At 45.0% G+C, this 23,976-nt stretch overlaps 1 protein-coding gene across 5 annotated transcripts in view; it reads left to right on the top strand.

Moving 5' to 3' along the window:
- LOC143974992 (UPF0462 protein C4orf33 homolog) overlaps positions 1-23,744 on the top strand; it is a 133,393-nt gene extending 109,649 nt beyond the window's left edge. For all 5 annotated transcript variants that reach the window (XM_077476902.1, XM_077476900.1, XM_077476903.1 and 2 more), the window contains 2 exons: positions 15,314-15,513; positions 23,494-23,744. In XM_077476902.1, the coding sequence (XP_077333028.1) occupies positions 15,314-15,513; positions 23,494-23,584 (291 nt within the window). In that variant the 3' untranslated portion in view covers positions 23,585-23,744. The remainder of the gene's footprint in view (positions 1-15,313; positions 15,514-23,493) is intronic.
- Positions 23,745-23,976: the final 232 nt, after the last annotated feature.

The following is a 23,976-nucleotide window of genomic DNA, read 5'->3' on the forward strand; positions in this document are numbered from 1 at the left end:
GCATCACTTCTGAAGTGCCAGAAAAGTGCTTTGGAAGCAACGCAACACGGGAGTTTCAAAACTCCTTCTTTGGGGTTAGCGGCCGAAAAGCACCTCTTAAACACCACTAAAGCGGCCGTGGCCCCAGTGTGAAAGGGGTCGAAGTCAGTGATCACTGTGAATCCAAGTCCAGTCTAATTTACCCAGGAAGATTGTTGGCTATATATTCTCAACTTATTGGGTTGATTACTCTGCTTTACTATCCAAAGTTTCTTTGTATGCCATAAAACATCAAAGAGCTAGCTGAAGATCAACAGAATTGTCATAAAGCAACACAGGACTACTTTCACCTCTCTCCCCACTTCAGGGATTTATTTTATTAAAGCTCATAGAGTTATAATTCACCAAGAACTCTCTGAAAGAACAGGTTGAATGCACAGTTCTTTTGCAAAAAGTTGTATTTGTTATTTACTGTTCTGCATTTATATGTGAAAGAGCGGTAGAGAGGGGCCTGACACTTATAAGAGCCATTAGTCTGCTCTATTGTAGCCTGTTCATATAGATATTATATGCGCTTAGTTGAGCACAGGGATTAAAGTGTTCACTGATGAATGTTTGAATCTCATAAGTGATTGTTATTTAGTTATAGGTGACCTTTCTGTGTGAGACAACATTTTAAAGTGTAAACCTAAGTTTGACACAGAGTGTATGGCGAGGAGAGCCGATTAGCGGCATCTGCTCGCAGGGGACATCCAAACATGAATTACAATACAGCGCCACCAGTTTCAGCAATCAGTGCCCACCAGTGCCAGCAATCAGTGCCCACAAGTGCCACCAATCAGTGCCCATTAGTAATGCCAGTCAGTACTGGCTATCAGTGCTGCCCATCAGCGCCACCCATCAATGCCCATCAGTGCTGCCCATCAGTGCCACCTATTAGTGCCCATCAGTGCCCCAGAAGTGTGGCATAATAGTGCTTCCTCATCAGTGCCCATAAGTGCCACCTCATTAGTGCCCATCAGTGCTGCCTCATCAACGCACCTCAGTGAAGGAGAAAAATTACTTATTTACAAAAATTTACCCAGCAGTGATTAAATACAACCAAAAGAAAGCTCTATTTGTGTAAAGAAAAAAAAAGGTAGAACCATAATTACAAGCTTTCAGTTATGTTATATGCTCCAAATTAAAGTGCAAATAAAGTTTATTTTGAGTAGAGTACAGGAGGGTTGTAACTCCTGTCATTTTTTTTTTGCCATCTGTGTCCCATTGGAGAGATTTCCCTTCACTTCCTGTCCCATAGCCAAAACAGAAAGGGAGAAGAAATTCCTCTGAAGTGAGGGGAATCCCGGCCTGTCACCAGAACTGGTCTAGCCATTGGAAGATTTCCCCTAAATTCTTGTTCTGGCGTTAATCCAAAATTTGGGATTTTCTTTTGCTTTCATTTTCGATAATAATGGATGATGATGGATAATGCAGGGGGGGGCAAAGACAGCATTAAAAACCTGACAAGAGTTCTAATCCCTCTCTACTCCATCCAAAACTCCAAAATCTAAAAATCCCAAGTAAAAAAGTTACGACCTTTCCAAAGGACAGGTCGGCTTTGGGTAAGGACGCAGGCGCCCAGGACAAGTAATGCCGCGTACACACGACCGGACTTTTCGGGGGACTAGGTCCGACGGACTTTCGGCGGAGTTCTGACGGACTTTCCGAATGAACGGACTTGGCCACACACAATCACACCAAAGTCCGACGGATTAGAATGTGATGACGTACGACCGGACTAGAATAAGGAAGTTTATAGCAAGTAGCCAATAGCTGCCCTAGCGTCGGTTTTTGTCCATCGGACTAGCATACACATGAGCGGATTTCTCGGTAGGAATTGGGTCCGGCGGAAAAATTTGAAATATGTTCTGTTTCTAAAGTCTGTCGGATTTTTGCAAATCAAAAGTCCGCTGCAGCCCACACACGATCGAATGCCGTCAGACCTTTGATGTTGAAAAGTCCGGTCGTGTATACGCGGCATTAGTGTTCTTATTTTAAAAGTCAGCAGCTGCGGTATGTGTAGCTGCAGACTTTAAATGTATTTTTCGGTGCAACTACGTTTTAAGAACATTTGACCATAAGAATTAAAGAACATTTACCAATAGAGAAAATAGTTTTACACTGAAGACTAAGAACTCTCGACCAGCAGGGGGAGACCTCAGCACTGCATATGTGCACTATAATGTCTGTCTATTGAGATTCTTGTGTGAATGGCAGAACAAATCAGCATTGGCTGAGCAAAACTCCAGCTGCAGTGTGACATAAAACAGTTAGCAGTGGCATTACTACTACTGGTTGTTAGGGAGCAGGCATCTTAAAAAACAGTGACTCATCCCTGGCAGGTTAAGCTGTCAGCCAAGCATTCCCAGCTGACAGTTGAATGTAAATAGATGGACAGTGTGAAAAAATGAGGCGTCCCTCCCTAAATTCATACCAGGCTCTTCATGTCTGGTATGTATTTTAAGCAAAAAAACTAACAAAAAAGTGCTGTGAGATCCCCCCAAATTTTATACCAGACCAACGCAAAGAAGAAAGTGTGGAGTCTCCACCAAAAATCCAAGCCAGACCCTTAATTAGAGCGTGCAGCCTTGCCGGCTAGGAAAAGAGGAGGGGGGGGCATGCCCCCAAACCATACCAGGCCACTTGCCCTTAACCAATTCAATACCAAGCACTTTCCCCCCTTCCTACCCAGGACAATTTTCAGCTTTCCGCACTATCGCACTTTGAATGACAATTGCACGGTCATGCAACACTGTACCCAAATTCAATTTTTATAATTTTCTTCCCACACATAGAGCTTTTTTTTGGTGGTATTTGATCAACTCTGCGGTTTTTATTTTTTGCGCTATAAACAAAAAAAGACAGACAATTTTGAAAAAAAAAACGATGGCCAAGGCCAATGATAGCCGGCACTGATAGGTGGCACTGGATAGGCAGCACCTATGAGGAGCTACTGACAGGCATTACCCAGTGGCATCTGAAGGGCACTGACAAGCATTACTGATGGGGCACCGCCACTTTTGTTGGGCACTGATTGGCACTGTTGTGGGTACTGGCACTTTTATAGACACTGACAGGAGTTCTTTGTGGAGCACATGCTGGCAGGTGATGGGCACCTCTGATGGGGGCTGCACTGGTAATCAATGTGCTGATTATCAACGCAGAGCCCCCCCCCCCTGACAGGGAGAGCTGCCGATTGGCTCTCCCTGTCAGCGTGAACCAAGGAAAGCTGTTTACTGGCACTTCCTGGTTCACACGATGATCAGCTGTAATTGGTCACAGCTGATCACGTGGTAAGAAGCCTCTGTCAGAGACTCCATACCAGGAGATGCGGCGACTGAAACATAGCACCTCCACATGCGCGTGCCTTCTTGTTAATCTGATCACGTCATATGATCATATGGATAAACCATTTTGCTGATATCATATTGCTATATGGCGGGTGGCAAGTGGTTAACATGGAGAGGGGGTACCTTGCCATGATATGCTGATGAGGCGATGGTTTATTCCCCACCTTCCTGGCTGGCAACTGAATAATAACTGGATGTTAGGTGCCAGTTTCCGAACAAATAGGAACCCTGAGCAGAAAGCTGTCACATTTAGCAAAGGTAGTAATACCACTGCTAAATGTTCAATTTCACACTGCAGCTGGAGATTCACTCAGCCAAACCACCCACTAGTTCAACCATTTGCACAGGAATCTCCATAGATTGTATATAATGCTGAGGTCTCCCCTAGATTATTCCCCCTGCTGGTCAAATGTTCTTAACCTATAGTGTTAGGCTATTTTCTCTATTGCTCTTATGGCTATTTTTCTCTTAGCCTTAAAGTGGAAATCCACCTTAACACTTAAATTCTCACCCTGCAATCATTAATGTTCGCTAAGTTCAGCCTTATGTTTCAAAATGAAAATAAATCAGTTTTTCTCCCTTTATTTTGCAGTATCCAGTGCCATCACATGACTTCAATTCTACTTCCTTCTCAGAGTAAAATCAGCCAGTGGGTGAGGTTCCTGAAAGCTAGTGACATCACTTCCTGGGAGGGACACTGTTCCTGTGTAGCCAGTGGGTGTATACAGGAAGGGAGGAGCTAATCATAGGTTCCCGCCCAGTGTTCTCTCATTGTACATCATAATTCATGAGAAAATAAGGAAATAAAAAGCCACGTCCACACCGGACCCGAGAGGGAGGTGCACATATACAGTATAGCTGTGCACAGGAGAAGGGAACTTCATGGGGGGCAGGGGCACCTGTTCCCATAAGCGACTTTTAAAAGGTACCTGCAATGCTTTTGATGCAACTGATCCAGAAAGTGTAAAGTTGGATCAAAGCCAAACTCGTTGCATCAAAGTCACACTCTAAATCATGCAAGTTTGTGGTTGCAATAGTGGAAACGTGACTTGTCATGCAACTATGTGTCCAAAGTCGTATGACAAGTCACAGCCCATTGATTTTAATGGTACCCGTTGCCAGCTATGTGACTTTGAAAATCAGCGACTTTGAAAAGATACCTGCGATGCTTTGATGCAACTTTGATCCAGAGAGTGTAAAGTTGAATCAAAGTCACACTCTAGCCTTAGGCTACATTTCCACTAGTGCGACTCCAAAGCTATGTGACTTTGAGTGCAGTTTTGATCCAACTTTTGTTGCATCAAAGTTCCATCAAAGTAGTGCAGGCACCTTTTCAGAATTGCATAGATGGGAACGTTTGCCATTGAAGTCGATAGACTGCTTGTCATGCGACACTATGTGTCCAAAGTCGCATTACAAGTCGCACTAGTGGAAACGGAGCCTTGAACTAGTTTGTAGCTAACTTGCTCACATGTAGCTCCCTCAGCTGGGCGTGTGCCACACCATGCCATCACAGTGCCATCATAGTGCCCATCACAGTGCCATGCCACATGGTTGTACACTGTTGGAAATCTGCAGCATATTGCATTGTAATTAGGGTTGCCACCTTTTCTTCAAGCCAAACCCGAGCACTTTCAGGGCGCAAGGCAATTTTTTTGCAGTGCACGCTATAGGATTGTAAAATACCTGTGACACCTTTTGGGTTACCCAAAGAGAGCAGTAATGAAGTGTGCTATAGTGAACAGTGGCTGTGGCCAAATTGAATTAACGGAAGGGGGGGGGACTTAAAGGGGCATGGTTAAATAAAACAAAAGGGCAGTGGATGGTGTCAGTAGAGCAGTGGACGGTATCAGCAGGGCAGAGCATGGTGTCAGTAGGACAGTGGATGGTGTCAGTAGGGCAGTGGATGGTGTTAGTAGGGCAGTGGACGGTGTCAGTAGGGCAGAGGACGGTGTCAGTAGAGCAGTGGATGGTGTCAGTAGGGCAGTGGACGGTGTCAGTAGGGCAGAGAACAGTGTCAGTAGGGCAGAGCACGGTGTCAGCAGGGCAGAGCACGGTGTCAGTAGGACAGTGGACAGTGTCAGTAGGGCAGTGGACTGTGTCAGTAGAGCAGTGGATGGTGTCAGACGGTGTCAGTAGGGCAGAGGACGGTGTCAGTAGGGCAGTGGACGGTGTCAGTAGGGCAGTGGACGGTGTCAGTAGTGCAGTGGATGGTGTCAGTAGGGCAGTGGATGGTGTCAGTAAAGCAGTGCCAGTAGAGCAGTGGACGGTGTCAGTAGAGCTGTGGACGGTGTCAGTAGGGCAGAGGATGTTGTCAGTAGAGCAGAGGATGGTGTCAGTAGAGCAGTGGACGGTGTTAGTAGGGCAGAGGACGGTGTCAGTAGAGCAGAGGACGGTGTCAGGGCAGAGGACAGTGTCAGTAGGGCAGAGGACGGTGTCAGTAGGGCAGAGGACGGTGTCAGTAGGGCAGAGGACGGTGTCAGTAGGGCAGAGGACGGTGTCAGTAGGGCAGAGGACGGTGTCAGTAGGGCAGTGGACGGTGTCAGTAGGGCAGTGGACGGCGTCAGTAGGGCAAAAGCCAGTGTCAGTATAGCAGTGGATGGTGTCAGTAGGGCAGAAGATGGTGTCAGGGCAGAGGACAGTGTCAGTAGGGCAGAAGAGCAGAGAACAGTGTCAGTAGAGCAGAGAACAGTGTCAGTAGAGCAGAGAACAGTGTCAGTAGAGCAGTGGATGGTGTCAGCAGGGCAGAGCATGGTGTCAGTAGGACAGTGGATGGTGTCAGTAGAGCAGTGGATGGTGTCAGTAGGGCAGTGGACAGTGTCAGCAGAGCAGTGGATGGTGTCAGGCGGTGTCAGTAGGGCAGAGGACGGTGTCAGTAGGGCAGAGGACGGTGTCAGTAGAGCAGTGGACGGTGTCAGTAGAGCAGTGGACGGTGTCAGTAGGGCAGTGGACGGTGTCAGTAGGGCAGTGGATGGTGTCAGTAGGGCAGAGGACGGTGTCAGTAAAGCAGTGCCAGTAGAGCAGTGGACGGTGTCAGTAGAGCAGAGGAAGGTGTCAGTAGGGCAGTGGACGGTGTCAGAAGGGCAGTGGACTGTGTCAGTAGGGCAGAGGACGGTGTCAGTAAAGCAGTGCCAGTAGAGCAGTGGACGGTGTCAGTAGGGCAGAGGAAGGTGTCAGTAGGGCAGAGGAAGGTGTCAGTAGGGCAGAGGATGGTGTCAGTAGGGCAGAGGACGGTGTCAGTAGGGCAGTGGACGGTGTCAGAAGGGCAGAGGACGGTGTCAGTAGGACAGAGGATGGTGTCAGTAGGGCAGAGGACGGTGTCAGTAGAGCAGAGGAGGACGGTGTCAGTAGAGCAGAGGAGGACGGTGTCAGTAGCCCCCATAGAGACGTCCATAGAGCGAGATAAAGCCCCCTTATCTTCCAGGAGCCGCTGCAGAGATGTGTGTGTGAATCGTTTAGGAGGCGGCGTCTAACACCATGCATAAGCGTCCCTCGTTGCTAGGACACCAGTTCCATTCACTGTCTCTGCCAGCGGCACCGGCGGCTGGGACCTGGGTGGGAGAGAGAGCACAGAGCCACAGACAGTGCAGTGTGACCTGGGCAGTGCTGCAGGACATTGCTCCCCCCCTCCCCCCAGAGGAATAGAGCAGGGAAGGTGGGGGATGCTGCTGGTGATAAAGAGAGAGAGTTCTGCAGCTGCCTGATGATCGGCACATTGCGGGGGCTCTTCTTCTGGAGGGAAGGGGAAGTCTGCTGATGGGAGAGATCACACCATAGAGAGAGAGTCTATTCTGACACACAGGCGGAGGGTGATGATGTGATGGGGAGGGAGGGTGCCAGGAGGAGGCAGTGGCACTCATCACTGAAGCCAAAGGAGCTGCTGGCGGGACTCGGGGAAGGGGGGTTGGGAATCGAATTGGGAAGGAGGAAGGCATGGTACTGTGTACTGGTGACGCCAGGGGCTGCTGTTTCCCACACTGGGACTGGAGCCTCTATGCTGCTGTGTCCAGGTGTTGGGAGAACACAAACCCGGGCATAGCTGTCAAAATCCGGGCTGTCCGGGTCATTTCCATACAGGTGGCAACCCCAATTGTAATCTATATTACAGTTTCTGCTGGCCAAACCTATGAAGACAGGAGATCTGTGAAGAAGCGGAGGGATGGGGGTGGGGCTGGGCAGGTCTAGGCATGTCTGTCTAAAAAGGAGTGAGGGATGTTTTCAGGAAGTGAGAGGCCCCTGGTACAGAATTCAGAAATAAGGAAGTAGGGTTATTACTGAAGAACAGGAAAAAGTTGATTGTCTGGCTTTGATTAGACTTTCTAAGCAACACAAACCACTATACAGAAAATGAATAATGTCAAAGATAAAAATATTTTACATATAATTAATAAAAATAATAATAATTTTGACTGGACTTCCATTTTAAATATTAGGGAATGTTACATTTGCCCAGTGAAAGGCGACAAATATAAATTGACATTTTACAAACATCATGGGTATTTTTCCTTATGTTTCTGTAAATGAGACATTCACAAAGCACTTTTTTTTATAAAAAGAACACTATGTGATGATTTTCTACCTACTGTGGCAGTAGGTCGTGTATGCATACCCACTGACATCCTCACTCCTGACTCACATTTGTTAGCATGGACTTCCTGTGTATGACATATCTGTGGCTTACGCCCCCTATCCTGTGTTTTCCATTGTATTCATATAGCTTCAGGCTAATGAATTAGAAGTGTGATGGATTTTGAAAGCTGAGAACAGAATTAGTGAATTTTTAGAAAAGCTGTGAATTAATGTGAGCAAACTCACTTAAATCAGAGCTGATGAAATCAAGCAGAACTGACAATGTAAATTAAAATCATTGATCATTTACATTGGATGAGAAGTATTGCAATTTCTTATTTACTTCCCTTTATTGTGAATTTATTTTCTTTTACAATTACATTTCAGATTTGTCCACTTATACCCAAATGAAAATACTAAAACAAAAAACAAAACCGTTTCACCACTGTGAATTCTTTTGCTGTTCTAAAATAGTAAGATGTTTGATATTTTCTTATGTTAAAAATGTTTTCTGAAAATATTTTTTTATCCAAGAGTCCAAGAGTATACAAGGTAAGTACGTGAGTATATAAGCCAGTTATTACAAATGTTTTAAATCAGAACTCCAGACAAAAATATCAAGGTAAAAGTAGGGCTGGGGAAAAAATCGATTTAAATCTTGAATCGGTTTTTTTTTAGATTTATTTTTGTTCACCAGGACCGGCGCTGATGCCGCGCCGGTCCTGAGGTGCTGCGGGCAGAAGTTTTTAGGTGAGGCTACGGCTTTGGCCTAGTCCGCGAGGCCAGATCCTGCGGACTAGCCCGAAGCCGCAGCCTCGCCTAAAAACTCCTGCCCGCAGCTCCTCAGGACCGGCGCAGTGTCCATCCAAAAAAAAAAAAAACTTGATTCGAATCGCGAATTGAGTTTCTTTTAAAAAAATCACAGATTTTTTTTTTTTTTAGAAAATCGCAGAGCTCTAGGTAAAAGTAAAAAGCCCATAAAAAGTTAACAAAACCTTTGCTGCAGTATTCACTTTTAATTCAAAGATTTCCCCCACAATCTTTAACTAGGAGAGACCTTGCTGATGCAGTATAACTATCTTGTGTGCTCAGTCTTGCTATGGTGTATGATATGTGACTTGAAGCTGTCTTCCGCAACTTTACCTTAGTAGCAGAGTTTGGCTGTTCCTCAACCCGTGTTTCAACCTACATATGAAACTGATGATCATCAGAACCTGCTTCTTATAATTGATTAACCGTACACCTGGTTCTGTGGGTTTGTTCTTAAGTTGAATTTGTATTGGAATAATTTGTATTGGAACAGGTACATTTTTTAAGTGTAACTTCGGTCAAAAAAAATAGTAAAAAAATAATTTGGATAGCATACAGAAGGGTTAAAGAGGAAGTAAACAATGATGGGTTTTACTTCCTCTTTTGCTCGCTGCAAAGCCTGCAAATGAAAAGCATAATATTATGTGCCACTTACCTGCAAAAGAATCCAGCAATGTCCTCTTTGTAGGCAGCGTCCATCTTCTGGCCCCTCTTCCTTCCGGGCCACGGACTCCGGCTCTGTGATTTGCTGGAGCCGCGTAACGTCACTCCTGCGCATGCACACGGGAGCCGCGATTAATGGCACGAGCTAGGGAAGAATGGCGCTTAGTTTTGTTTCTTCTCCGTGCATGCGCCATTGGAATTTTCAGCGGACAACAAGTGAAATTTCTCCTAAACGGCGCACGTTTAGGAGATATTTCCACTACCTATAGTTAAGCCTTATTCTAGGCTTACCTATAGGTAGAAGTCCAAAAAGTAGGTTTACAACCACTTTAAAACCCCTGTAGAATTTGTTTTGCTGTCTGTGCCCGTGTTCAGAAGATTTCACCTCACTTTCTGTCGCTGTGACAATTGGATTTTGAAAATTTTGGGTTGTTGTGGAAACAAGAATTGGTACTAAAGCTTCAATGGAGACACATTTTTCCCATGATAACTCTTACAGGAGTGAATTTCCATTCCTAGGGGTGGAGTAACCTCCTCCTCCGGAGCTTGCCTGCACCACGGACCATGGCTGGGACCTGGGAGGTAGGTGTGTGGCTGGCAAGCATCTCCCCAGGGCCTGGACAAGAGTGCAGTGATTAACTGTGAGAGGAGAGCACAGTCTGCCGAATACTGCTGTGACTAGTGCAGAATATAATATGTATCATATTAGAGAGCGGCTTTGGTGATGGGATAGAGGCGATGGGACTGGAGGAGAACATTGGATGAAGGAAATGGGACTGGAAGAGGAGGATAGGGGAGATGGAACTGGAGGAGAATATTCCTTATCCAAAATATAATTCCTTAAATCTTGAAAGCACTTATGATTTGGACTACACTTTTCATCTTCATCAATTACGTTGTAAAAGTGTTAAAATAAAAGTGGTGCACTGAAGGACTCAGTGGGATGACCAGTGGGCAGGCCCTGGGGAAGGTTGGTGGTCAGGCCGGGGGGGGGGTCAGACAAAAGCTGTGTAAGGGGCCCCATAATTTCTGATGGCTACCCTGTGTGTGTGTGTGTGTGTATATATATATATATATATATACAGTATCTCACAAGTGAGTACACCCCTCACATTTTTATAAATATTTTATATTAGGGATGCACCGAAATTTCGGCCGCTGAAACATACTGGCCGAAAATGCCCTTTTCGCCAATTTGCCGAAAAGAAAAAACGGCCGATAATAGAGCCGAAAATGGGGCGGGGCGGAGCCCGCCCCTGGTGCCGCCCATGATGGGGGGTGTATAGCGCAGGAGAGCCGCCGCCGTCTGGTTGAATAGAGCGCCGGGAACATCACAGCTTTAATTTCAATAGCTGTGTTTTCCCCGTCGTGAGCCGTCACACACAGCCCCTCCCCCTTATCCGGAGAACTTTGTTAGACAGATCTCCTGTCCAGATTGGACGGGTGATCTTTCTATCAAAGTGCCTGGACAAGGGGGAGGGGCTGTGTGTGACGGCGCACGACGGGGAACACACAGCTATTGAAATTAAAGCTGTGATGTTCCCGGCGCTCTATTCAACCAGACGGCTCTCTTCACTGCACAGGGGCATCGCTGGCTGCATCACTGGGGGGCATAGCTGGCTGCATCACTGGGGGGGGTGCATAGCTGGCTGTATCACTGGGGGGGCATCGCTGGCTGTATCACTGGGGGGGGGCATCGCTGGCTGCCTCACTGGGGGGGGCATCGCTGGCTGCCTCACTGGGGGGGCATCGCTGGCTGCATCACTGGGGGGCATCGCTGGCTGCATCACTGGGGGGCATCGCTGGCTGCATCATTGGGGGCAACACTGGCTGCACTTATCTCTTTTATCATGTCGCCAGTCTCTGACCACCTCCTGTACCATGTCGCCAGTCTCTGACCACCTCCTGTACCATGTCGCCAGTCTCTGACCACCTCCTGTACCATGTCGCCAGTCTCTGACCACCTCCTGTACCATGTCCCCAGTCTCTGACCACCTCCTGTACCATGTCCCCAGTCTCTGACCACCTCCTGTACCATGTCCCCAGTCTCTGACCACCTCCTGTACCATGTCCCCAGTCTCTGACCACCTCCTGTACCATGTCCCCAGTCTCTGACCACCACCTGTACCATGTCCCCAGTCTCTGACCACCTCCTGTACCATGCCCCCAGTCTCTGACCACCTCCTGTACCATGTCCCCAGTCTCTAACCACCTCCTGTACCATGTCCCCAGTCTCTGACCACCTCCTGTACCATGTCCCCAGTCTCTGACCACCTCCTGAACCATGTCCCCAGTCTCTAACCACCTCCTGTACCATGTCCCCAGTCTCTGACCACCTCCTGTACCATGTCCCCAGTCTCTGACCATCTCCTGTACCATGTCCCCAGTCTCTGACCATCTCCTGTATAAAAATATTTTTTAAAAACAGTCATTTTCGGTATCGGTGCTGTTTCGGTATCGGTTTTGGTTTTCGGCCTAGTGTATTTTTCATTTTCGGTATCGGTTTCGGCACCAAAAAACCCATTCGGTGCATCCCTATTTTATATATTTTCATGTGACAACACTGAAGGAATGACACTTTGCTACAATGTAAAGTAGTGAGTGTACAGCTTGTATAGCAGCGTAAATTTGATGTCCCCTCAAAAAAAAAAGACACACAGCCATTAATGTCTAAGCCGCTGGCAACAAAAGTGAGTACACTTCTAAGTGAAAATGTCCAAATTGGGCCCAAAGTGTCAATATTTTGTGTGGCCACCACAAGCACTGTCTTAACCCTCTTCGGCATGGAGTTCACCAAAACTTCACAGGCTGCCTCTGGAGTCCTCTTCTACTCTTCCATGAGGACATCATCAAGCTGCTGGATGTTAGAAACCTTGTACTTCTCCACCTTCCTTTTGATTGTGCCCCACAGATGCTCAATACGGTTTAGGTCTGGAGACATGCTTGGCCAGTCCATCATCTTTACCCTCAGCTTCTTTAGCAAGGCAGTGGTCGTCTTGGATTTGTGTTTATCATGTTGGAATACTGCCCTGCGGCCCAGTCACCGAAGGGAGGGTATTATGCCCTGCTTCGGTATGTCACAGCACATGTTGGCATTCATGGATCCCTCAATGAACTGTAGCTCCCCAGTGCTGGCAGCACTCATGCAGCCCCAGAACATGACACTCCCACCACCATGCTTGACTGTAGGCAAGACACACTTGTCTTTTTACTCCTCACCTGGTTGCCGTCACACACGCTTGACACCTTCTGAACCAAATAAGTTTACCTTGGTCTCATCAAACCACAGGACATGGTTCCAGTAATCCATGTCCTGTGGTCTTCATGTGGCATCAGGGTCACCCATTTATGTCACCGGGTGGCTCTTCCCTCAGCTATATAACAGCTGTCATCGAGAAGGAGCGTCACTCGGCGGGGGCCTCCCATGGAGGCAGAGCTGCTGCAGCTTTTTTTTTTCTTTTTTTGGGTTGTCGGCGGCATGAGATGGGTCTACATTGTGGGACATTTTTATTTTTTAATAAAGGACTTATCCCAAAGTGTCTCCTGTCTTTTTTACTATTTTTGACTCTTTTTTTTTTGTATGGTAGGAGTACAATGTACCCATTACCAATTCACATAGGGGGGAAGCCAGGATCTGGGGATTCCCTTGTTAAAGGGGACTTTCAGATACCGATAAGCCCCCCACCCTCATACCCCCACAACCACCGGGCAAGGGTTGTGGGGATGAGGCCCTTGTCCCCATCAACATGAGGACAAAGTGTTTTGGGGGGCTACTCCAAAGCACCCTCCCCATGTTGAGGGCATGTGGCCTGGTACGGTTCAGGAGGTGGGGCGCTCTCCCCCCCCTTTTCCTGTGGCCTGCCAGGTTGCGTGCTCAGATAAGGGTCTGGTATGGATTTTGGGGGGACCCCATGCATTTTTTGGGAAATTTTTGGTTTGAGGTTCCCCTTAATATTCATACCAGACCCAAAGGACCTGGTAAAGGACTGCGATCAGTTTTAAATTACTTTTTTCCTTTAGTCATTTTGCTGTGGTACTGTTCTAAACACAAGAAAAATGTGCTACTTTACAGGCATACTATAGACACTCCCCAGGCACAATATTTAAAGGAATATTTAATTTTTATTGTTTCACTTTAAGCATTATTAAAATCACTGCATTTTTTGCATTGATACATGTCCCTTGGGGCAGGATCCAGGTCTCCAAACACTTTTTATGACAATAACTTGCATATAAACCTTTAAAATTAGCACTTTTGGTTTTTCATGTTAGTGTCCCATAGACTTTAACGGTGTTCCGTGGCTTTCGAATTTGCCGCGAACACTGCATAAGGTTCGTTGTTCGCCAAACGTCTGGACAACCAAAGTTCAGCCTGAACTTATGCTCGAGCCGAACTGGTCGCCCATCCCTGCTGATGAGGTGGAGATTAAAATGACTGAATTGCTTCCCTGCAATAAGATCAAAGAAACCATATATGGACTGGAATGTTAATTTTGGTCAAGGCATTTTAATCGCAGGATGCCACTGCCCCCCTAGTGTAGGACAGCAACATACTTCCTGGAGGATGTTCAGGGTTATAACATACCTGCTGATGGATGGACAGCCCCTTATAGTTTATTGATTGTAGATCATTGGTCAGAAGACTAAACAGGGCAGCTAGAGGATGTTTTTTGTGGGTTGTGACTGAGTGTGCTTTGAAAATGCAAAGCCCAGCAACGTACTCTCTTATTGAGCTCTAGCTAAGATACACAACACTGAGGATGGACTTGCATAACGTATCATCTCTGCTCTTTTGTTTTATATGCTCTATAATAATTGATTTCTATGTTAGTGTTCTACTTTCTTTGTAAATAAATAAGACCTTTGCTTCTTTGAGGATTGTGTTTATTTTTATAGCTAATATTGCTATAATTTCATCACCATTATTTTTATCAGAGCTTTGATAGACTAGTTAACTATAGGAACAGACAAGTAGGGGGAATCCAAAACCCATCCCTTATTTATTTCAATATATGTATATATATATATAAAACGAGTGTTTGTTTCTGAATTTGTTTGATGCTGGCCTCTTTAACGAGTTTGCATATATGTGTTTCAACTGTATATTTAGTTGCTTGTCCAAAGTTCAGCTTTAACAGGGATAAAAATATTTGTAGAAAGAACAAATAAGCAATATTGTACAATAAAAATAGTAATTAAAATTCTCTGACACTATTCTTCACTGGTTCTTTTCCTGTCTGTGTGTTTTCTCTCTGATCACCTCAAACATTACACCATAGAAACCAATGAACCTTTTTGGCCTGTTGTAGTTTGTGTCGATAAACAGGAACATAGTTGAACTGTACAGAAGTACTGAGTATTTGAAGTGTAAAATCATGATGGTATGGTCCTGATATATATCTAGATCTTTGGAACTGTAATGATTATAATGGCATCAAGCTCCCAACTATCTCAGCATGAAATTGCTTTTTGTCAGTGTTCAACGCCTAGTTTATTCTTTGCTGTTTCATAACGTTACAATATGCCATCGTTTACATCGTTTATACCTGTCCTTCACAGATTAAACATTCATAAGCAATGCAAAATAACTTGTATTCAGATTCTTTTGGACGTTTCTGTTCCCCAGAGAAATCTCATGTGGTCCTATCCATATATAGCATAGCTAACTAACAATTCCTCATGAGACCACTGAATTCCTCAGTGCAAATATGGATGGGCCTGTCTATTCAGCAGCAGTGTTTGTTAGACATTTGTCTTTGTCATGAGGAGACTTTGTCCTTCACGCTTCCACAACCGGAGGATATATTGTAATATGCATACCATGTTTTTTCTAAGGCCTTTATGTAATCCTGATGAAATGTGTATATGTGTAACAATATCCTGGTTGATTCCCTGCACAGGAGTGTCTACCACTGTCCTTTGAAGCATCCATAAAAGAGGTGACTTGGAGAGGCAGTGCTCTGCTGCCCTGGGAATACTTCCCTCCTTCAGTAGACCGATTCAATGCCTATGCTATACACGGTTCTGGCTCACGGAGAACCTATGAGTCACTTTATCCAGTACCTGAAAAGGAAATACAAGTGGGTCAGCGACCTGATTTGTAAGTGTGAAATGGCCACGTTGCCAATATTGATGTAGACAACTATTTTATTATGTGAAAGCAATGATTGATTTTTTCTTACAATGCTCTCAAGGCAAAGGGAAACAAAGAAGGCAGCTGGAACTGAAGCACAGCTACTGTTCAGGCTTTAATTGCTGACTTGAGACATTTGACAAAGTTGTTAGCTATAGACACAATGTGTACATTGATGTTTATCGGAGGGAGGGGGTCTTTCAAGAGCAGAAAGACAGTTGGTCTATTTTACAAGAAACTTTCCTTCACTATAAAGGGAAACCATAGGTGGCATGTTATTCAGATTGATGAGCTATCATAATCATTACATCCAAGCAAAAACTTACCCTGCTTTCTTCGCAATTGGAGAGATGTGAATTTACGTATGTACCCACCTACTCCGCCAACTTGTGTTGACTGAAAGCACTGGCATGCAGTGCAAAACAGCATTAGGTAATGTTGCCTAATGGGAGTAGAATTTTTTTCAATAATAACAATTTATATGCCACTGAGTTACTACATAGGTCCTATTTTTCTTTTCTTACATCAGGGTACACAGAGCCATAGTAATAACTATATGGGTTATATTGGCGTATCAGGTGCTGGACACTGGCACGCCCCTTAAGGCGTGAACTTCCCCCATATAACCCCTCCCACTACTGGGAGTCCTCAGTTTTTTCGCCAGTGTCTAAGGTGTTGGGCACAAGTAAGGATGTGTTGTACTGAGCTCAACAGGCAGTAATCCTTGATGAGAGCCAGCCATCCTGATCGGATCTGTTCTGATGTTTCCGTAATGGACTAAATGAATGGTACCCGGGCCTCGTAATCCGAAGACGCAAGGTTTTGCTTGCGAATGCTTTGAAAACTGGGCCCTGGGATCCTATACTTTTTGGTAGTAAGACCAATAAATGTTTACTGGCAGGGTCCTGTTGCAGGTCCAGGATTGTTGGTCAACCTGAGAGTTCCCCGGTTCCTGAAGGTTTCTTTTAAGGTCTCGGAGTCTACCGCGAAGGGCGAAGATTGTTTTTTTTAATCTCTGATAAAACCCTGCTGCGAGGATAAGGTAGGGGAGATTTTCTCAGGAATCTCTCCTTCTATGTATTGTGTTGTCATGTCATGTCTATGTGTCACCATTGGGGGCTGTATTGAGCACTCACCATTCTGATGCTGGAAACAGCACAAGCTTCCACTCTCCTCTCCTTCTAAGCCAGTTCAGACCCTCAGGTAAGAAAAAGTCTGATCACTTCCTGGGACCCCAGATTGGCGTTTTTTTCCTTCTTTGATGCCAGCCAGCTGTCTTATTCTTTTGGAAAGAAAAAAAAAGATATGTTTTTTGGGCAGACCGCGGCTGCTCGCTGGAGTAGAGGATTTAACCCCCCCTACCGCCATGGTGCAGGACGCTCCTGCGGGAAACTCAGCTCCTTTTTGAAAAAGGAAGAGGGGGCCGTATTCCGCATTGGCGAGCATGGCAAACGGTGTCAGACGCCGACCACACGTGCAGGAAGTATTTTAAGCCCTGTAGTGCCGCGTACACACGACCGGACTTTTCGAGGGACTAGGTCCGACGGACTTTCGGCGGAGTTCTGACAGACTTTCCGAATGAACAGACTTGGCCACACACAATCACACCAAAGTCTGACGGATTTGAACGTGATGACGTACGACCGGACTAGAATAAGGAAGTTCATAGCCAGTAGCCAATAGCTGCCCTCGCGTCGGTTTTTGTCCATCAGACTAGCATACACACGAGCGGATTTCTCGGTAGGAACCGGGTCCGGCGGAGTTCCAGTGGAAAAATTAAAAACATGTTCTATTTCTAAAGTCCGCCAGATTTTTGGCAAGCAAAGGTCCGATGGAGCCCACACAAGATCGAATTGTCCGACGGACTCATTCCGTCGGACCTTTGCTGTCAAAAAGTCTGGTCGTGTGTACGTGGCATTAGAGAAACCGCTGCCTGGCAGTGGAGGGACAGAGCAGAGAGGTTGGCTGGTCAGGTTTGGTGACACAGGCATTTCTTTTTTGACAACATTTTACTGTATTAGCTAGGATTAATAGCAGTTATTGTACTGTACTATAGCCTAGCAAGTATTACATTATTTTGCTGATAGTGCCTCTGCTTTGTGCTGTAAGCTATGAGTTGCAAAGGGACCAGGAACAACTCTAAGGGTTCTAAGGGGTTAATGGTATACAACAAGCTAAAAACCCTTCCAAAAGAATGTCATCCTCCCCTGAGAGGTATATGGCTAATCAGACGAGCCATCAAGGGTAGAACGCTTCTGTCCCTGTGTATTTCATACAAACTGTTTTTTTCTTCTCCCATTTTCTTCACCCTTTTGTTGAGGTGCAGGAGGCTGGGGATCAGGTAGATCTTTCCAAATATTGGAAGATACTTATTTTTCCTCCTAACAGGGAGGGAGTAGCCTCACAAGTCAGGTGTTTGTCTACTCCCTTAATTAACCTTTTTGTTGCCTGCAGCAGGCTTTTGAGTTATCTACCTCTAATAAGATTCACTTGAACCTCCCCCACCTGGGGATGTTTTTTCCTATTCATGCAGAGCTTATGTATTCTGAATGGGAACATTTCTATGAAGAAATGGGAGGTTCCAGCTATTAATGCTGCAATCACCTCAGTGAGCAGAGACTCACATGTCCAGTGGATAATGCACTGATGTTAAAGGAACCAGCAAATTAAGTTTGGATTTTCCTTTTATGGGCAGGAGGTTTTTTGCGGTTCTGGCTGCAGTTGGAGTATCTCAGTCCATTAACCCTTTAACTTCTGCTCCACTATTTTGGTGGAGCACATTTTAAGTCACGCTAATGCATTGAAAAATGTGGACTCCAAAGGGTTAAGGAACAGGTTGTGAGACACCTGAAAATCTGCCTGATCAGCAGGCCTGGCAATGGGCTGGTGTATTTGACGTACTGTGTCTCACAGATGCTATGAAGGACTCGATCATTTAAGCCTTATGGCTTATACTTGGACTAGTGCATTCTCGCAGAGGTCTGTGGCTGAAATATTGATCAGCTGAAGCACCATGTGAAAACCCTTAGCCAGTTTGTGTCCCTTCCTGGGGTACGGCTATTTAGAGTGGATAAGTACATCCAAAAGGGTAAAGCTCTCGTTACCAGTAAAAGGAGGTTAAACATGTCTCCTTTAATCGTGCGGCCTCTCCTATGCCTGGGGCATCTGCCTTTTGCCAGTCTCAATGGTCTCATTCGTCAAAAGAAAGTTCCCAAGGGCAGCACCAGGATCTTGGGGGCAGAGAGCCCATAAAACAGAATGCTAAAGCCTTCTCATGGATGAGCACCCCCACTCGTTTGGGTGAGGGGAAAGGTCCTGCGATTCTCAAGGTCTGGCAGGAACAATGTCAAGAGCAGAGGAATTTCTGCAAATATTTCTCTAAGTTACGACTAGAGTTCCAAGAGCCCGGATGGCTCAGTCGACTTTTGATCTGAGGGTCCGGTGGTTCGGGTCCCTGTGGGGTGGCAGTCTTTATGCAAGAATTTTCGTCTCCTCGCAGTATGTTCCTAAGGATCCAGAGAAAAAGGAGAAGTCTCTCGTTCTGGCCTCTGGATCAGCTGTTATCCCAGTCGGTGATATCAGAGATTCCCTTAGTGGAATAGGGGGTTTTGGCTCAAAACCTTTTAAGGTGCCAGAGCCAAACGGACAGGTAAGACCTATTCTAGATCTTGGAGATCTGAATCGGCACTTAAACATCCGATCCTTTCATAATTCGATCGGCTGTGTCCATCCTGCAAGGAGGGGAGTTGCATATCTTCTTGTGCCAAAGTTTCCCGCTTACCAGAAATTTCTGCGGTTTGAAATATAAAATAATTTTTTTCAGTTGTGGCCCTGCCATTCGGCTTAGACACAGCACCACGTGTTCTGAAAGATTCTGGCACCTCCTTTAGCCAGGTTAAGGGCTCAAGGCATCCTAGCCTGTTATAAGATCAAATTTTAATAGATCATTCAGTCGCAGGTCTAAAATCAGAGGCTGATCTCAGCTGTAAATATATGAAATCTCTAGGTTGGATTCTTAACCTAGGAAGATTCTCCTTAAAACCATCAAGGAAATTACGGTACTCGGTGGTTGGTTAAAGATACCATACAGAAGAAGTTATTCTTACCCCAGACGAGAATCAGTTCCATTGTAGGATTAATTCAACTTATCAAAACAAAGGCAAATTCCTTCATTCGGCTGTACAGGAGATTTTTAGGGGGCCTCCTGCAAGGCTGTTCCTTACTTGCAGTTTTACTTTGCTCTTTACACTGCTTCAAGACACCATCCTGTCGGTCTGGAATAAAGAAGATTCAAGCCTTGTTTGTTTCCAATATGCTTGGCTCCCAACATAGGTCAGAGCCTAAATTGTTGGTTTTTATACAGCAAAAAGGAAAATCTTTATTCTGGAAGCTGTTAACAACAGATGCCAGCCTTCTAGGCTGGGGAGCAGCCCTGGAAGAAGATTCTGTCCAGGGGAGATGATCCAGGTTAGAGGATTTTGTCTATCAACTTTTTTTTGGAAGTTTCAGGTATTACATCTGGCCCTAGAATCTTGGCAGTCAGACTACAGGACTGTCCTGACAGGATTCAGTCTGACAAGGCCAAGGCGTGGCTTACATCGATCACCAGGGGAGGCACGAGAGGTCGTGCAGCCCAAAAAGAGGTGAATAATATTCTAGCTTTGGCAGAACACAACATTCCTTGCCTATCGGCAATTCAAATTTTTCGGGCACACTACTTGAGACGCCAACAATTAGTTCCGGGAGAATGATCTCTTCACCCCGACATCTTCCTAGCAATATGTCAGATGGGGTATTCCGGACATGGACCTATGCGTGTCCAGATTCATTAACAAGGTTGACAACTTTATGTCGAACAAGGGGTCCGCTAACAGGCAGAACAGACGCTTTAGTCTTCCCATGGGATCAGTTTTCACTAATCTATGCATTTACTCCAGTTCTGCTACTTCTCCGCAGGATTAAGCATGAACAAAAGGAGGTGATTCTGATGGCCCCAGCGGGTCCCAGAAGATCTTAATTTACCGAGATCATAAAGATGGCAGTAGGAGTCCTTCGGACTCTGCCATTATAGCCAGACCTTCTTGCACAAGGTCTGGTATTTCATCCTACCTTACGGGAAGAAGGTTTAACAGGTTTGACTGTTGAATCCCACTCTATAAAAGTTTGTGGGTGATCTCCTTTGGTAGTGTCTACTTTGTCTAATGCCAGGAAGCCGGCTTCCAGAATCACTTACTTTAGAGTCGGGAAGGCATAGGTTTCTTGGTGTGGATCCGGGGGTTGGCACCCCAGGAAGTATGTCAATAGGCAGGATTCCTGATGTCCTGCATATAGGATCTGAAATGAGGCTGGCCTTGATTTCTATCAAGAGCCAGATCCAGGCCTTGTCGATGTCTTTTCCTATGGCCTCTTGCTTCCCACTCTTGGTGCGTAGCTTAGTCAAAGGGTAACATGGTTTATTCCCCCTATCAGGGCACCTCTAAATCTTTGGGATTTAAGATTGGTCTTGTCGGCTTTGTTGAATCAGCCGTTTGAACCTTACGAGAAATTCCCTTGGTTCTTTGACAAGAAAGATAATCTTTTCTGTTTGCCATTTCTTCTGCTAGAAGAGTATCGTAACTAGCGGCTCTGTCTTGTAAGAGCCATATTTTATCATGTATAAGGATGAAGTGGTCTTATGTCCTCATCCTGAATTCCTACCAAAAGTGGTAACAGGTTTTCATTTAGACCAAGATATTATTCTTCCTTCTTTCTCCCCAGAGCCTTAATCTGGGGAAGAGAAAGCACTTGATGTAGTAAAAGTGATCAGAGTCTATTTAAAGGTGACCGCTCAGGTTCGCAAAACACAGGTTTTTTTGTACTGCCAGATGATCCAAGATGTGGACAAGCAGCGTCAAGATCCACTATTTCCGAATGGATTTGTTAGAGTGATTGGTCAAGCTTCAGCTTAAAGAAGAAAATTCTTCCTTCTCATATTAAGAGCACACTCATCCAGGGTGATTAGTGCCTCTTGGATGATGCATAATCAGGCCTCCATGGCTCAGATCTGTAAGGCTGTGACTTGGTCTTCGGTTCATACGTTTATCCGATTTTATCAAATCCCTATTAAAGGTCATGAGGATATTGCCTTTGGGCACAGCATATACTGCAGGCTGCAGTATGAGTCCTCTGGCCTCCTGTTTTTTTGTTCTGTCTCCCTCCCTTCAGTTGCCATTGCTATGGGACATCCCGTATAGTTATTATTATGGCTCTGTGTCCCCTGATGTAAGAAAAGAAAATAGGATTTTTAAAACAGCCTACCTGTAAAATCCTTTTCTTTGATGTACATCAGGGGACATAGCGGTCCCTCCCTTCTTCTTCTTATACACTTATATTGCTTGGCTACAAAACTGAGGACTCCCATTAGTGGGAGGGCTTATATGGGGGAAGTTCCCGCCTTAAGGGGCGTGCCAGTGTCTAGCACCTGATATGCCGATATAACCCATATAGTAACTAATATGGCTTTGTGTCCCCTGATGTACATCAAAGAAAAAGATTTTACAGGTAAGGTGTTTTAAAAATCCTATTTTTTTTTTTTTTTTACCCCCTTTGGTTAACTGTTAGAAGCATGGTGAAAATTATGCATAATAGTATGTGTGATCAGTGTAGATGTACTGTAAATAGTCCTTAGCTGCTTCTTCAAAGAGAGGCTTGTGCTGTACTTCTTTCAGTGCAGCGTACTGCAACACAGCACACCACATTGGAACATGCTGCATGGAATAAAGATAAGTAAAATGTTGTTTTAAGATATATTAAAGTGGTTGTAAACCCTCTTAAACATCTTCAGCTTGTTAGTTAATATTTTTCTCAGGCAGATCGCTGCCTGAGAAAGTGCACTCACTTGTATAGTTTTCGTGTAAATCGCCGTTTTGCTGTCAATGACGTCATGCGCGCTTGTGCAGTATGTATTTTCGAGGCGGCATGTATTCCAATGCCGCCTGTCTCTTTCCTTCTTCCCAGCCTTTTTTTTAAAATTACATTCTCCTCAGAGCGGCACAGAGGAGAAGTCTCGCGACATACATCTCTGCCTGCTCTTCCTGATACTCCCCCTTGTGACAGAACAAGATGTCACGCAGGGGAATAAATGAGAGCAGAGCAGAGCGAGAGAGCTTTGTTGCCTTAGTAACGGCAATCGAGATCGAGGCTTGGTTATGACGCTACGGCGCATGCGCGAGATTTATTGAGGGAGTCTAACTAAGGGCGGAAATGACGTCCACAAAGGAGAGGAAAATCAGGAGTAGCAATGGCGCGGGCGATACCCGGAAGACACCGCTTTTTAAAACTAAAAAAAAGGTATTTATAACGCTCGTTTTGGGACAAAAGATAGATGTTATGAATGCTGATGTTCATTCTAATACAAATAGTTGAAAATTACGATTTGTTTGGTAGGGTTTACTTCCTCTTTAATAAAACTGAAAAAGTAAACAGTGTGATGCATTAAGAACAAATCCGCACCCCTTCCTTCACAGCTAGTGCCCGTTGGTGTGAACAAGCCCTAGATTTGCTTTTCTTATCTCTTTCGTCTGCATTCATCCTCATGTTTAGCCTGATGAGCTCTACAGACCATCGGTGCTGAGATATACATTGTCACCTAGACAATATACTTGATTGGCTGCTTTGGGTACAAACTCTGTCTTTCCTTTGCTCCAACATGATCCCCAATGATTCTACACTATGTAGCATTCTATTGTAAATAGAATAGATTTAGGGTATCTAACCAGTTAAGCTGAACTGAAGTGAAAATAAGAGTCTGTGAAGTGAAATTACTTTTTATGTGCTACATATTTTTTTTTTTTCTAGCTAGTCACGTGTGGATTTGAAAATGAAATAATAGCTGCACGAATAAGGGAATCCACTTATCAATGTATTTAACAAAATTAGAACCGTGCTTTATCTTCTTTTGTTTTGCAGTCATCGCTTGGAGTACTTTAAGCCTTTTAACTTCCGTATGTTGATGGGGAAAGAATGGAAACAGCCTGAATCCAGCCTCTGGAAAATGTAACTTGTCTGAAGATGTGCATTTGTGCTTTAAATGTCTTCTAATTATTCAAATCATCTTTTTTTTTTCAATATCGGCAGGGATAATCTCTGCATATTATATTACACTATTGCAAGTATGTATTAAAGTTCCTTAACTGCAGAGAAACAGTCACACTAACTTATCACCATGCCTCAGACCCAAGTTTTTGATTTTTCCATCAGTGCTAAATCTATTGTTTGAAGAGACCCCGTCTCCATACTAGTAATATTACTAACAAACTTCCCATAAGATTATATTTCAAATAACCTTGTTTTAGGCATTTAATCTTCCTCTAATTATTGATCTTTTTATGATGTTGAACAAGCCTAATGCCCCATACACACGATCAGAAATTCTGCCAGCAAAAGTCAGAT

This window comes from Lithobates pipiens, unplaced genomic scaffold (genome assembly GCF_037356315.1).
Source record: "Lithobates pipiens isolate NorthernLeopardFrog02 unplaced genomic scaffold, aLitPip1_a1.2 Scaffold_13, whole genome shotgun sequence".
Classification (NCBI taxonomy): Eukaryota; Metazoa; Chordata; class Amphibia; order Anura; family Ranidae; genus Lithobates; species Lithobates pipiens.